Here is a 15,933-nt window from a genome sequence, read left to right as displayed (position 1 = left end):
GAGTGACGTCATCTTCGAACTATCCATATGAATATAGATAAACGTTTTAGGTTACGCGTAGTTTTGCTTTCTGGTATGTTTCATGTGTTTGTTGTGAGTAAATTACAGAAATGGATAGCGTCGATGAGACGTGCGCAAGCGTTGGCGTACTAGAATTAACCAGTAGATTTTTGACCAATCAAAACATGGAATCTGTGACACAAAGTCTTTGTCTAAAAATGTACAAGTACCTCACTGGCTGCTTGTGTAAGAGTTAGTTACCTTATCCATCAGCTTACTCTCTTACACTTGCGTCGTCCAATATATTATTTGTTCGTTGTCCACCAAAAAAGAGATAAATTATAAACGCTGTGAGCATTTTTCATCATTGTTATTAAGTACTCTTTAAATGGTATCTATTGTTACACAATATTCTTCAACAGTCGTAACGTCACTTCCTTCCTAATGACGCATGGTAACTTAGTAACACTGGCTCTAAACTATCGGAACAATGGCGGACGCCCGTTTGAAATATTTCTTCGGCGAGCATAAAAGCGTATCCAGAGGAGAAAAAAATCATACATTTGATCATGTTTTGACTTTTACACATTCTGATCACAAGGCATATGAAAAGTTCTAGCCAGCATGAAGAATAAAAAGTAATGATTTTCTTTGTTTAGAACCAAGATGGCCGCCGTTGCCGGGCGGCGTGACATCATACTATTGAATCCAATTTGGCATTGTGAGAAAACTGTCTGGTATATCACTATCGGTATTCGGTGCTTGGAACGGACTATAATTATTGACGAACAGGAGGGGGAATTGACTGCACTCAGTTTCCAGCCCAGGAGCAATTAAATGTTGCAGGTTTACAGGAGATCAAGTCACACGTAAAATTATGATAAACAGAGTGAAAAGAAAATTTCAACAATGATAATGTAAAATGTGTGAAACAAGCTCATGTCATACTTATATGGCTTTGTATTAAAATCAGTCAACTTGTTTTTTTTTAAAGACCAACAAACAAAAAAAAAACAAAACAAAACAAAACAAAAATCAAAAAAAATAAAAAATAAAAAAAAAACAACAAACAAACAAGACAAAACAACACAAACAAACAAGACAAAACAACAACAAACAAACAAGACAAAACAACACAAACAAACAAAAACAAACAAATCAAAGCAAAAAAAATCCAACAAAGCGCCAAAATCCCATTAACATAAACAAACAAACAAGCAAAACAACAACAACAACAATAGAAAACTAAAATATTATAAAACACTAGGAATATTCTCGAATCAACAACAAAATATTGCCCGTTATAACAACAACGTGAAGTCAACCCTGTATAGTTTATAAAACACGTCGAATTAAGCAAATTCATCTTTTATCGACGTGTACATATATGTAGGTCTGACAACCGAACCCACACATGTGACCCTTCGCCTCAAAACGGTATTAAGTCGGGATGGTTAAGATGCTGAAAATTGAATTTATAGCCAGAAATATCAGACTTGTGTTGAGTTTGTATGTTTTATTGAGGAGAATGGATACCATATTTTAGGGTGCTAATGCCAACACTATATTTTTGACCAGTTTGACATTTAATTCGGCTTTAAAGCATATGGTTCGTTCCGACATAATACCGTTTTGAGACGATGGGTCACTTATGGGCCTAATTTAAAATTGTTGTAATGGACAATATTTCGCTTCATTTACATTTTTTTTTGAGGTTTCCATTACAACAATGAGCCCTTAAGGAATTGGGTAATCAGACCTGCAAATAAGTGCACGTCGCATCTAATCTTTTTTTATTAACTTTAAAATTTCAAAACAAATAAACAAATAATACAGAGAAAAAGAAATCTCCTCTTGTTAATAATGAATTAAATCGTCATTTTAAATGGATTGTTTGTCGATGGATGCACGTCTGTGCGTGCTTATATTATTGTATTCATATTCTAGTGCCCGGAGAGACGCGTCGATTTATGTGCATTCGTATTGCCTTCTTGTTAACAACTTCCGTTCGACTTCGGCAGTTTTGTTAAAAATCTGTAGCTGCACACACCGTTCATTTCATAGATTGCACACTCGTGAGAGGTTTTCCTCAATAAACAGCCACTCATCGTTAACAATCACAATACCGTCAAGCGAATCAAAAGTGAATGGGAATGCGGTGTTCATTTCCTGTGCGGAATTTGAATTTTGATGTCTTAAGAACGATGCGGCGACATCTGCAGTTATAGTATTAGTGACGTTGGTATATTATTACACACCCACACACACACACACACACACACACACACACCGTGACCACGCACACACACACACACACATATATATATATATATATATATATATATATATATATATATATACAGACACAGATACCCAGAGAGAGAGAGAGAGAGAGAGAGAGAGAGAGGAGAGAGAGAGGAGAGAGAGAGAGAGAGAGAGAGAGAGAGAGAGAGAGAGAGAGAGAGAGAGAGAGATGAATAGCTAGCTAGCTAGATAGCTAGATAAATAGATAGAAAAAAGAGAGAGAGAGAGAGAGAGAGAGAGAGAGAGAGAGAGAGAGAGAGAGAGAGAGAGAGAGAGAGAGAGAGTACCTGGCCGTTAACAACGTTGTCTCTGTCCGAAATTTTTTTAGTTGTAGTCAATGTAAACTACACGGAATTGCCTTCGAAGGTATGCGTAAGTGAAATAACTAAAACACTCACTAATTCTACACGCCTGATGAATCGTACCATCACCCTAAAAAAAAAAAATAAATAAAATAAAACTATGGGGAGACATTCCGAAAGCTCCTACATCCTCAGTACTCTTTCAATTACATTTTCACCAATGGTATTTTGTCAGGCGTTTATTTATTCAATTTGCCATCATATAGAAGCATTTTAAAAATGATAGATTTGTGAAAGTTTAAAATTTCCTAATAATTTGACCATTGTTTTGATTGATTCTCGGCCGCCATTTTGATTTGTGAAGGTAGTGCAAAGCAGTCCGAGTGTGTTTTTTTTCTTCTATTAGGGTTAGCTCGAGACCGGATAATTTTTTTCTTCTATTAGTGTTAGTCATAAGTCTTAGCAAAGGTGCTATGGTGTTTGCTTTTCCTCTTAGGGTTATTTAAAGGTACTAGGTTTTATTTTTTTTCTTGGGGATAGTTGAGGGTTGTAATTTGAGTTGTTTCCCTTTCTGGGAGCTTTCGGAAGGCCTCCCAAACATAACATATTGATAGAACGAAATTGAAGTCACCCAATTGGATTCAGTAGTCTGATGTCACGCGCCCGGCAACGGCGGCCATCTTGGTTCTAAACAAAGAAAATCATTACTTTTTATTCTTCGTGCTGGCTAGAACTTTTCATTCCCTTTTCATATGCCTTGTGATCAGAGTGTGTAAAAGTCAAAACATGATCAAATTGACAGGGTTTTTTCCCCTCTGGATACGCGTTTAAGCTCGCCGGAGAAATAGTTCATACGGCGTCCGCCAATGTCCCGATAGTTTAGAGCCAGTGTTACTAAGTTACCATACATCATTAGGAAGGAAGTGACGTTACGACTGTTGAAGACTATTCTTGTTATTGATTTAAGCCAACCATTTTTATGAGTAGTTCTCATTAAATTTATCAATCTATCAATCAGATAATAAAGTTTAAGGTTACACAGTTTTGTGTGTTGGACAGTTAGTGTTATTTCCGGATGTCGGAATGCTGTGAGCATTTTGGCCAACCGCATAGGTTCAATATAGTAAGGATGTGATAATCTAGTGAGAACTAACCACACAACTAACGGTCTAGAAACAACAGCTGCTGCTGCGGATGATCCTATAGATAGAATGCGCTTGGCCAAGGAGTTCACAACATTACCATCCGGAAGTATAACGGACCAAGACACAAAACTCTGTGTAACCATGAACTTTTATAGTCTGGTTAATACAGTTTAGTGAGAACAACTCACAAACGCGGATGGCAAAAAACAATAACAAAGGCCTGTGTGACGTCATCTTCGAACTATCTATAGTGTAGGTAATAATGCTAATATAATACTGTTGTTTGATAACAACGCGAAATAGTTGAAGCCCCGCCCCTCAAATTAATAGGAAGTATCGAATCTTTAACACGGCGACTCCAAATCCAACCAATCGCATGCCTTGTTACATAAAATCCCATTGCCCTTACCAAACAGATCAACGAACGCGGGGCTTCCAATCGCCTGTGACGTTTCAGACAGTCAGCTGATCACTAGCGTAGCAGACCCATAGAATTAAACGAATGAGAATACGTACGAAGCCTAAAAAGTGTCCACCAATGAAAGCATTCAGCGCCATTTTGTTGTTGGCTGAGAATGTAGTAATTACCATTCATTCGGTATCTATGTCAACATAACGACACAAGAAAAACAACAAACAATATCAAAATCCACAATAAGATGTTTCAGAACTGTTGCGTATATTTATGGCACAACGAAGCTGTCAAAAAATGAAGTTAGAGAATGTGTGTAATCATGTATTATAATAACCTGTAATGTGTTTTCCAACCACCACATCATCTACTACTACAACCAGCACCACAATATCATCACTAACACTACTACTACAACCACCAGCCCCACATCATTATCACTACCACTACTACTACACCACCACCAGCACATCATCATAACTACCACTACTACAATCACCACAACCACATCGTCATCACTACCACTACTACTGCAACCACCACCACCATATCATCATCATTACCACTACTACTACAACCACCACCGCCACTACTACTACAACCACCACCACATCACTACCTCAACTACTACAACCACCACCACAATAGCATCACTACCACTACTACTACAACCACCACAACCACATCGTCATCACGACCACTACTACTACAACCACCACCATATCATTACCACTACTACTACAACCACCACTACCACCATATCATTACCATTACCACTACTACTACAACCACCACAACCACATCGTCATCACTACCACTACTACTACAACCACCACAACCACATCGTCATCACTACCACTACTACTGCAACCACCACTACCACCATATCATCACCATTACAACTACTACTACAACCACCACAACCACATCATCATCACTACCACTACTACTACAACCACCACCACACCATCATCATCACTATCACTACTACTACAACTACAACCAACACCACATTATCATCACTACCACTACTACTACTGCAACCACCACCACCATATCATCATCATTGAAATATATATATTTTTTTAATTGAGCTTTATATAGTGCAATATCTACTAAATGTGCTCAAAGCGCTTTACAAGGGGTCCCTGGTCAACATTTAACATGTAGGACGGGACATGACGCCTGTTAGGCGATATTACAATTTTTCGGACAAAGACAACTCTGTTAACGGCCAGGTACTCATTTTACACCTGAGTACGGTGAGAGAATGTGAGTAAAGAGCCTTTTCCAAGGACTCAACTATGCGCCGAGCGCGAGGCTCGAACCCAGGACCTTCCGATCCGGAAGCGAGTGTCATACTACTATACCACATAGCCGCATCATTACCACTACTACTACAAACACCACCACCACATCATCATCACGACCACTACTACTACTACAACCACCACCACCACCATATCATTACCATTACCACTACTACTACAACCACCACCACATCATCATCACTACCACTACTACTACAACTACAATCATCACCACCACCACATCATCATCACTATTACTACTACAACTACAACCACCACCAACACCACATCACCTCACTAACACTCAGTACTACAATCACTACCATAAGGTTTTGGAGCTTTACTTCATTTGAAATAAGGAAACTTCGGAATTGTATTTGGCATTGTGTTTATATATCATAATATAATTCTAATCAGTTATCTATTTAGAACTAGATACTATACAATATGTATGCCAAATACCACCCCAATTCCCCTTTCTTGTGTGCGGGAATTCCTCTTTCGGCATTGAAATTGAGTGTGAGAGAGTCATCACTACACACATAAACAACAGAAACAATTTAAAAACAAGACTATGACACGCAACCACTCACACACGAGGCTATACTATTTATCCTTTTCTCTATATAGAATAGGACAAGACAAACAATAGCTTGACTCTCGCTACACTTCGCATTGATGTTTGTCGTCTCACGAGTTCAACTCTCGGTCGACCTGTCAATATTCCTTTTTGCCTCGGACGTAATCATTAATAGAATGTTGTGTGGTTTTGACCGTGAAGAAAACCTTAAGAAGTCACATTTATATAATTTTAGAGAGATCGTTTTGAATAATTTTGAGTTAAACGAGCGAGCAGCAACTTGTTTTCATGAACGGCCGATCAGCGCTTGTTTACTATAGTAACGCGATTCCCAGCCAACATCAAAATGGCGGATATTTTTCTCATCGAGGCCGCTGGTTGGTTAGCCAATAAGAGCACCGTACGGTTTCCATTGGGTAAATTCCTTGAGCAGACCACACAAACTGTGGATCAGATTTCCTTCCGGTCGTGAGTAGGGTATCCTGTAGATAGAGTTTAAGGAGTTTATTCAATCTTAGGCTTTCGCCAATAAATCAACAATTTGATGCCAACATACATGAAGTGGAAAAAAAAAAAAAAAAAAAGGTAAATGGAACCAAAAAATAAACTGATACACCACACAAAAATACAACAATCGTAATAACATCAATACGTTCAATAATAATAATAATAATAATAATAAATAATAATAATAATAATAATAATAATAATAATAATAATAATAATGAAATAATAATAATAATAATAATAATAATAATAATAATAATAATAATAATAATAATAATAATAATAATGATAATAATAAATTCGGTTGGCCAAGGAGTTCACAACATTGCCATCCGGAAGTATAACGGACCAACACACAAACTCTGTGTAACCATGAACTTTTATAGTCTGGTTAATACAGTTTAGTGAGAACAACTCACAAACGCGGATGGCAAAAACAATAACAAAGGCCTGAGTGACGTCATCTGCATACTATCTATACCTATTTCGAGTCAGACTGCAGAAATTGAAGACGCCGAAATATTCCTTTTTAAAAATTTCTTATTGATGGTAATGGTATGCTTTAAAGTAAAATTCTTACCAGTCTTGCTCCTCTCCCCTCTCCCCAAATCAACCATACTACCAACTTATATCATATGTTATAATTAGTTACGTCAACTTCAGTCATTCTATTGATGCTCTGCGTTTAGGTAAAATCAAATGCATCATCCGCCAGTCGGTTTTAACATTTCAACACCTAAAACTATGTTTAACATTGAACGTTTATTGATATAATTTAGTAAGAACTAATCACCACATTCGCTGTCTAAAAACATTAACAAAGAGCTGAATGACGTCAATTTCGGTCCCTTTATAGAGAGAACGAAATTGGATTCAATAGTCTGATGTCACGTCGCCCAGCAACGACGGCCATCGTGGAAAATCGGTACTTTTTATTCTTCATGCTGGCTAGAACTTTTCATATGTCTTGTGATCAGAATGTGTAAAAGTCAAAACATGATCAGTTTTATAATGTTTTTTTCCCTCTGGATACGCTTTTATGCTCGTCGGAGAAATATTTCATAAGGGCGTCCGCCATTGTTCCGATAGTTTAGAGCCAGTTACTAAGTTACCATGCGTCATTACGAGGGAAGTGACGTTACGACTGTTGAAGCGTATTGATGTCACTCAGCTCTTTGTTATTGTTTTTAGCCAACCATTTTATGAGTAGTTCTCACTAAATTGTTTCAATCAGACTGTAAACGGACAAGGTTACATACAGTTTTGTGTGGTGGTAGAAACAGATCTATAGGAGTAATAATAATTATAATTAAAATGTTTATAAATAGCTCCTTTTATCAAAAAGTTGAGCACAATTATTTCATGGTTTTTGCTTTTATTATATATATATATATATATATATATATATATATATATATATATATATATATATATATATATATATATATAACCTATATTTATCTAGATAATATTATAAGTCAAAACTCCAGGTGATTTTATCATGAATAAAAAAATGAAATTATAACACATACTAACACACTACACTACACATGATAAAATCTCCCATGGAAGAAAGTTGAACCCAGTGTCCTTGTATGCAGTGATGAGCTAAAGCCATCGCTATTTTATTATTTTTTAAATTCCATACCGACTGGCTGGAATTGGATTCAGTAGTCTGATGTCACGCCGCCCGGCAACGGCGGCCATCTTGGTTCTAAACAAAGAAAATCATTACTTTTTATTCTTCATGCTGGCTAGAACTTTTCATATGCCTTGTGATCAGAATGTATAAAAGTCAAAACATGATCAAATTTATGTTGTTATCCCCTCTTGATACGCTTTTATGCTCGTCGGGGAAATATTTCATACGGCGTCCGCCATTGTTCCAATAGTTTAGAGCCAGTGTTACTAAGTTACCATGCGTCATGAGGAAGGAAGTGACGTTACGACTGTTGAAGAGTATTGTTTCCTTGAGCGCTTCTAATATAGATAGTGTGCGCTTGGCTATGAAGCTCACAACATTGCCATCCGGAAGTAAAACGGACCAGCACACAAAACTATGTGTAACCATGAACGTTTATAGTCTGATTCATACAGTTTAGTGATAATTACTGGCAAAAAAAAAAATAACAATAACAAAGACCCGAGTGACGTCAACTTCATGCTATCTATACGTAAATTCACTGAGCAGTGCACTAATCTAAAAATGGCTTCAAAATACAAGTCATGGTATCAGGCTATAAATAGAACGAAGTTGACGTCACTCAGGTCTTTGTTATTATTATTTTTTTTTTTTTGCCATCCATTTTTATGAATAATTCTCACGAAACTGTATTGACCAGATTATAAACGTTCAAGGTTACACATAGTTTTTTGTGTTGGTCCGTTACACTTCCGGATGGCAATGTTGTGAGCTTCTTAGCCAAGCGCACAGCGTCTTGATGGGTCCGGTGAATCGATTGTGTGTGTTCTTGTTACGGTTGTTATTCGGTCCCGAATAATAATAATAAATGAGCTTTTATATAGAGCAATATCCACTAAATGTGCTCAAAGAGCTTTACAAGGGGTCCCTGGTCAATAGCAACATTTAACATGTAGGACAGGACATGACGCCTGTTAGGCGATATTACAGTTTTTCGGACAAAGACAACGCTGTTAACGGCCAGGTCCTCATTTTACACCTGAGTACGGTGAGAGAATGTGAGTAAAGAGCCTTTTTTAAGGACTCAACTATGCGCCGAGCGCGAAGCTCGAACCCAGGACCTTCCGATCCGAAAGCGAGTGTCGTACCACTAGACCATATAGCCGCACACTCTTCAACCGGCAGAACATTTGGACCATGTTTGTGTGGTGTGCCTGGAAATTCCCGGTGTTTTCTCGAGATAGAACACAGGATATAAAAATAACCGGAGGATAAAATAAGGGAACTTTTACAATAAAAATCCCCCTTGTGGAATATTTATTTATTTATATATATTTATACAACAACAACAACAAACAATAATAATAATAATAATAATAATAATAATAATAATAATAATAATAATAATAATAATAATAATAATAATAATCACAATAATAATAAACATTAATAATAATAAATAATAATAATAATAATAATAATAATAATAATAATAATAATAATAATAATAATACACAATAATAATAACATTAATAATAATAGTAATAATAATAATAATAATAATAATAATAATAATAATAATAATAATAATAATAATAATAATAATAATAATAATAATAATAATATAATAATAATGATAATAATAATAATAATAATACACAATAATAATAACAATATTAATAATGATGATGATGATGATGATGATTGCAAGATACTTATATCGAGCCTTATCCAATCATATTTTAAACCCTTTACAAAACGCGCGCGAATACACATTCAAACACAATGTCTCATAAAGCATTTATACAACGCAATATCTACTGAGTGTGCTCAAAGCGCTTTAAAAGGGGTCCCAAGCAAACAGCAACTCTTCACATGTAGGACAATCATGACGCCTTTTACAAACTTTTTTTCTGACATAGCCAGGTTCTCATTTTACATCTGAATACCGTGAGATAATATGAGTAAAGAGTCTTTTCCAAGTTACTCAACTATGCGCCCCCTCAGAGCAAGTCTCGAACCCTGGACCTTCCATAAGGAAGGCAAGAGTCATATCATTAGACCACGACATAGCCGCATAGGAATCAGAAACTCAACCCAGATTCGTCCTTTTTTGTGTGATTCGAATGCTCTAGCGATTGAGCTATCATCAGGGCCCCCAGCCATAATCTGAAGAGCTAGTGGAAAAAATCGAAGATTGAGCACGGACCGTTCATCGATTGATCAATCAGTCAATCAGGGCACGGCTCGCGATTCCGATTACCAGTCACAGCAGACGTCGCTACTGCTGGGCATTTATCGGGAAACGCCAATCAGTTTGACTTCCTCGCCTCCTCGTCTTCTCGCCCACCCGTTTGCTCGTCTCGTGAGCTCGTCGCCTGCTGCCCGTCAGCTGGTAGTCGGACGGACGGACGGTCGGTCGGTCGGTCGTCTGCTGCTTTGCTCTCATTGATTGGGGATTAGTTAAATATTATAATGTATGCATTCGATTTCGCGAGAACAAATTATGTTTCGACTCCAGTGCTGCCTCCCTTCCCACCCCTTCCTCCTCACATAGCTCTATGCCTTTCTTTCCCACCCCACCCCTCCACTCATTGAAACATAAACACACGAAATACACGCATTTCCTCTGACAAAACCACACCCATTCGCGTGCAATCGCCAATACCGTTATAAATGACCAGAACGCTATTCGATTACATGTTCAAAGCATTACAAAGGGTAACGGAGATTAGATCTGGGTTCCTGAATTCACTTATTCTGAAACCTGTTGGACTTTCTGCATGGTGTGAGTTATAACTAATTAGACTATTTGTCTCGACAGTTGAGCGATGTCTTATAACAAAGTCAAGCAGTGCTAAGCGCGGTCAGTGACCAGAGTCGACAATAATTGTAAAATTCTGGCACAAGCGTTGTTTTTTCTTCTTCTAGTTAGTAATGCATTTTACACACATTATACTTATACCACATAACTCAAGTGTAAATAAGTAGTGGGGATTAGTAGTGAACTACATTGTTTGTATGAGAGAGGCACCAAAAAGAAAGAAATAAATGAAAAAAAAAAGTTGTATAAGACGTTATGTGAAATCAAAATTTGGTCCAAGTGATTTAATGATATTATTTTGTAAAACACATCGCGCATAGAAATACAGTGTTCATAGGGAAATTGCCGTGCGATATTTATAGATTTCTAGAATGGTAGAGATAAAATTCGCAATACCGATTGTCAGTATGTACCTGTCGATGGTCGGCGGATCAAAACTACATACAAAAGTAGAACACGGTAGGGCTGCCTGAAGCCGGTGATCGTAAAATACTAACGAAAGAGTGAAAATGGAGAGGCTTCGTATGGAAACAAAACAATGTTCCCATACGAAGCCTCTCCATTTTCACTCTTTCGTTAGAAGTCTACATACGAGCTTTGCGCACCATTTTAAATTTAATTTTGGGTGGATCAGTCTATAATGACATTAGAGGTCTGATCCACCCAAAGTTCAATAAAACACGGTGCGCAAAGTTCGTATGTAGACTTCAGAGTTTTGATCCGCCGATCGTGAAAATCGGGAATTCAAATAATATTAAGACACGTGAACATATTTGCAAGCAATAATAACCAAAATAAACATGTTTTTATTGTTGGTTTAGAATTAAACCAATCCAAGATATTAAAAACAATGATCAATATGTCTAAAATTTGGGAAACGTCTTATAGATAGAATGAAGTTGACGTCAAATGGGTCTTTGTTATTGTTTTTTGCCATCCGCGTTTGTGGGTAGTTTTCATTAAACTGTTATAACCAGACTATAAACGTTTAAGGTTACACATAGTTTTGTGTGTTGATCTGTTATACTTCCGGATGGCAATGTTGTGAACTTCTTAGCCAAGCGCATACTATCTATACAACTTTTTTTTTCACTTGTTATTAATTTCTCAATCCAAATTTCCCAACTCTTAGACTGATCGATTTGATAGAATACAGGATATTCGAAACCTGGATAAGACCCTTGAATGACCAAAAAGTGTTGCTAGTGTTGTATCAACTCTCAAAACATCAAAAGACAAGTGGGTTTAAACATTTAAATCACACATGACAATGAATATCCCGATGTACTGCACGCCTACGACAAGAAAAGAAAAACCAAGTTTACAGTTCATGTTGGGCCAAAAATAGTTCATAACATTTCTATCATTTTTTAAAAAGGGGACTCATTCATTTTGGATCACTGGAAAGGAGGGAAATTCATCTGAACTGTTTAATATATCTGGTGAGTAAAGGCACTTAAATGATTATATTTTACTACTACTACTACTACTACTACTACTACTACTACTACTACTACTACTACTACTACTACTACTACTACTACTACTACTACTACTACTACTACTACTACTACTACTACTACTACTACTACTACTACTACTACTACTACTACTACTACTACTACTACTGCGACTACTACTACTACTACTACTAACTACTACTACTACTAACTACTACTACGACTACTACTACTACTACACTACTAACTACTACTACTACTACTACTACTAACTATACTATATATAATAATAATAATAATAATAATAATAATAATAATAATAATAATAATAATAATAATAATAATAATAATAATAATAATAATAATAATAATAATAATAATAATAATAATGCAATTTAATATTATGAAACTTATTTATGTATTAGATATTTAATACTCAACATTATCAATTAATTGACATTGAATACTATTTATATAATTGATAAATTGTATCTATGCATAAAAGTTACACAGAGAATTTAAAGGTTTTTAGAACCTATTAGCTCTTAAACGATACAATACGATTCGAATTAATTAATGCAGCGCCTTCCCCATACATTTAGATCTATACAGTATATAGCATGAAAACATAATATTATAACAATTTACTCTAACAATATATTAAAAGCTTTTTAAAGATAAGGACCCAGAATTATTTTCACAATGTAAATTTTCGCCATTCTCTATTTATTTCCAGTCAACAAAAATGTCCGATAATGGGAGCGATCTATATTAACTTTCCACTTTTTTTTATTCTTGCAAATGTGTCTAAGTGACCAATAGTGAAAGTGCTCAAGTTTCGAAATATCTAACCATCCAATCGGTCATTTGTCACTGACACCGGTATGTTATAACTTCATAAACAAACAGCGTGTTGACATTTTAAGAATATCCAATTGTTGTACAGCAACAATCATTGATTGAATGACTTGTGTGACAAAACCTGAATATAGATAGCTCCCATTAATTATTCCTTAATTTAGTCGCTATCTTTTGTCCACGCCGGACAAATTATAGGCCTGTCCCACAATTAGAAAGTATTTATCACAAGTATTTTGACACACTGATGAAAGAGTTACATCGTCAAGCCAGATGACACTATGCATTTTTTTAAATCGTTAAAATTGTGAGAGATGTTCAGGATCTGTGGGCTGTTGTTTGCTTCCGGTGTAGACAGACTTATGTGGCTACGGGTCATCGGTTCACGGTTTTCGGTTATCGGGGCAAGATACTTAAAAAAAAAAAATTCGAGTAAAAAATAAAAACCACTAAATTGTTTTTTAGACTCGATAGTTTTAATAAAATATATGATAACACGTCATTTTCAAATGTGTGCGCACTGTATCATACAGTGTATGTTGATTGAATAACCCGAGACTCGCCAGGCATGACAACAAGGGATCATATGACCATTAATTAGGTAGAAGCACCAATCAACCTGATGCGGCTTTGTAGTCTTTTGGTATGACATTCTGTTTGTGTTTGAGTATAGATAGTATGTGCTGGCAAGCTCACAACATTGCCCCGTGAAGTATACGAACCAAACACAATCGGGTGTAACCTTGAACTTTAATCCGTAATCCCACTTTAGTGAGACTACTCGAAACATGGATGGCAAAAAAAAAACAAAAAAAAAAAAAAAAAAAATCAACAAAAAAACATAAACAAAACAACAAAACATAACAAACCTGTGACGTCATTTCGTTCCTCTAGCCGTGCAGAGCAATCATACATAAACGTCTCAAGCCTTACAGGTCCCGACCAATAGCACACTTACTGAGAACAGACATGGCGCGTGTTAGGCGATATAATTTTTTTCGACAGACGAAGCCATTAACGCCGTACTCATTTTATCCAGAAAGTGAAAGGTCTGTTCAAGAATCACTATGCCCGCTCGACCGAACCGGACTTCGACAGAAGGCGAATGTCATACCACAAGACCACATAGACGCAAATTAATGATCCACCACCGCAAACGGTATGATAACATGTTTATCTATTTATCACTAATTTTTTTTATCTATATATTTATTTGATAATTTATTTTTATTTTTATCGTCTTTTTATTTTTTTATTTGCAATTTATTATTTATCTATTATCTGTTTATTTATTTATCGCATTTATTTTTTTCATAAATATTTTTATTATTTATTTATCATTTATTTATTGATTTATCATTAGTTATTTATTTATTCACGTATTTATTTATTATCTATCAACTATTCTTTTCATTTTTATTTAATTAATTATTCATTAATTAATTTATTTATGAAATGTATATCTATTTATTATTTTATCGATCTATTAAAATATATATTTATTTGTTTACCGACCCAGGGATACTCAATCTCTTACAACAGACCAGTTCACATGCAAGGCGACCTGGTGTGGTGGACCGGTCCAGACAGTATGGATGGACGACAAGGGGACACCATTGAAGGTACCAACGACTTGTTGCTGTTGTTGTTGTTGTTGTTGTTGTTGTTGCTGTTGTTGTTGTTGTTGTTGTTGTATTTATTATTGTTGTTGCTGTTGTTGTTGTTGTTGCTGTTGTTGTTGTTGTATTTATTATTGTTGTTGCTGTTGTTGTTGTTGTTGCTGTTGTTGTTGTTGTTGTATTTATTATTGTTGTTGCTGTTGTTGTTGTTGTTGTTGTTGATCTTGTTGTTGTTGTATTTATTATTATTGTTGTTGCTGTTGTTGTTGTTGTCTTTGTTGTTTTCATGGGTCGTCGTCAAGGTCGTGGTGGTATTCTCCATCGTCGTTGACTTCCTCCTCCTCCTTCTTCTTCTTCTCTTCTCCTCTCCTCTTCTCTACTTCTCTTTTCTTCTCTTCTCCTCTTCTTCTCTCTTCTCCTCTTCTTCTTCTTCTTCTTCTTCTTCTTCTTCTTCTTCTTCTCTAATAATAATAATAATAATAATAATAATAATAATAATAATAATAATAATAATAATAATATATAATAATAAAATAATAATAATATTAATAATAATAATAATAATAATAATATTATTATTATTATAATCATAATAATAATAATAATATTAATAAAATAATAATAATAATAATAATGATGATGGTGATGATGATGATGGTGATAATAATAATATGTAATAATAATAATTCGAATACAACTACAAATGATTAAAAAGTGCTTTCATTCAGTGCAATATCCACTAAAATTGAAGGCTTAAAACCACTTTTCAAATGTCACGAGCCAACAGTAACACATATCGTGTAGATAGAACAAGGCATGAAGTTTGTAAAGCGTAAAAACAATTTTTACACGTAAAAATATTATTATTTTGCATGCTCAAACATATCAGATGGCGCTTTATTATTTTCAGACATAGAATAATAGAGATTAACAAGTCTTGTATAGTTCCAGATCTTCGTTCTCTTAATCT

General features: G+C 35.4%; 1 protein-coding gene across 1 annotated transcript in view; it reads left to right on the top strand.

Annotated features, from left to right (window-relative positions):
- Window positions 1–10,902: 10,902 nt before the first annotated feature.
- Window positions 10,903–15,933, top strand: part of LOC144979858 (uncharacterized) — a 54,654-nt gene continuing 49,623 nt past the window's right edge. The window contains exons 1-3 of the mRNA XM_078927077.1: window positions 10,903–10,990; window positions 12,159–12,468; window positions 14,864–14,966. Coding sequence (XP_078783203.1) covers window positions 14,897–14,966 — 70 coding nt within the window. The 5' untranslated portion in view covers window positions 10,903–10,990; window positions 12,159–12,468; window positions 14,864–14,896. The remainder of the gene's footprint in view (window positions 10,991–12,158; window positions 12,469–14,863; window positions 14,967–15,933) is intronic.

Source organism: Berghia stephanieae, chromosome 9 (genome assembly GCF_034508935.2).
Source record: "Berghia stephanieae isolate SIO BIC M18660-M18661 chromosome 9, UCSD_Bste_1.3, whole genome shotgun sequence".
NCBI classification, from domain to species: Eukaryota; Metazoa; Mollusca; class Gastropoda; order Nudibranchia; family Aeolidiidae; genus Berghia; species Berghia stephanieae.
The sequence above is the reverse complement of the archived record's forward strand: the minus strand, read 5'-3'. Positions and strand labels throughout refer to the sequence as shown.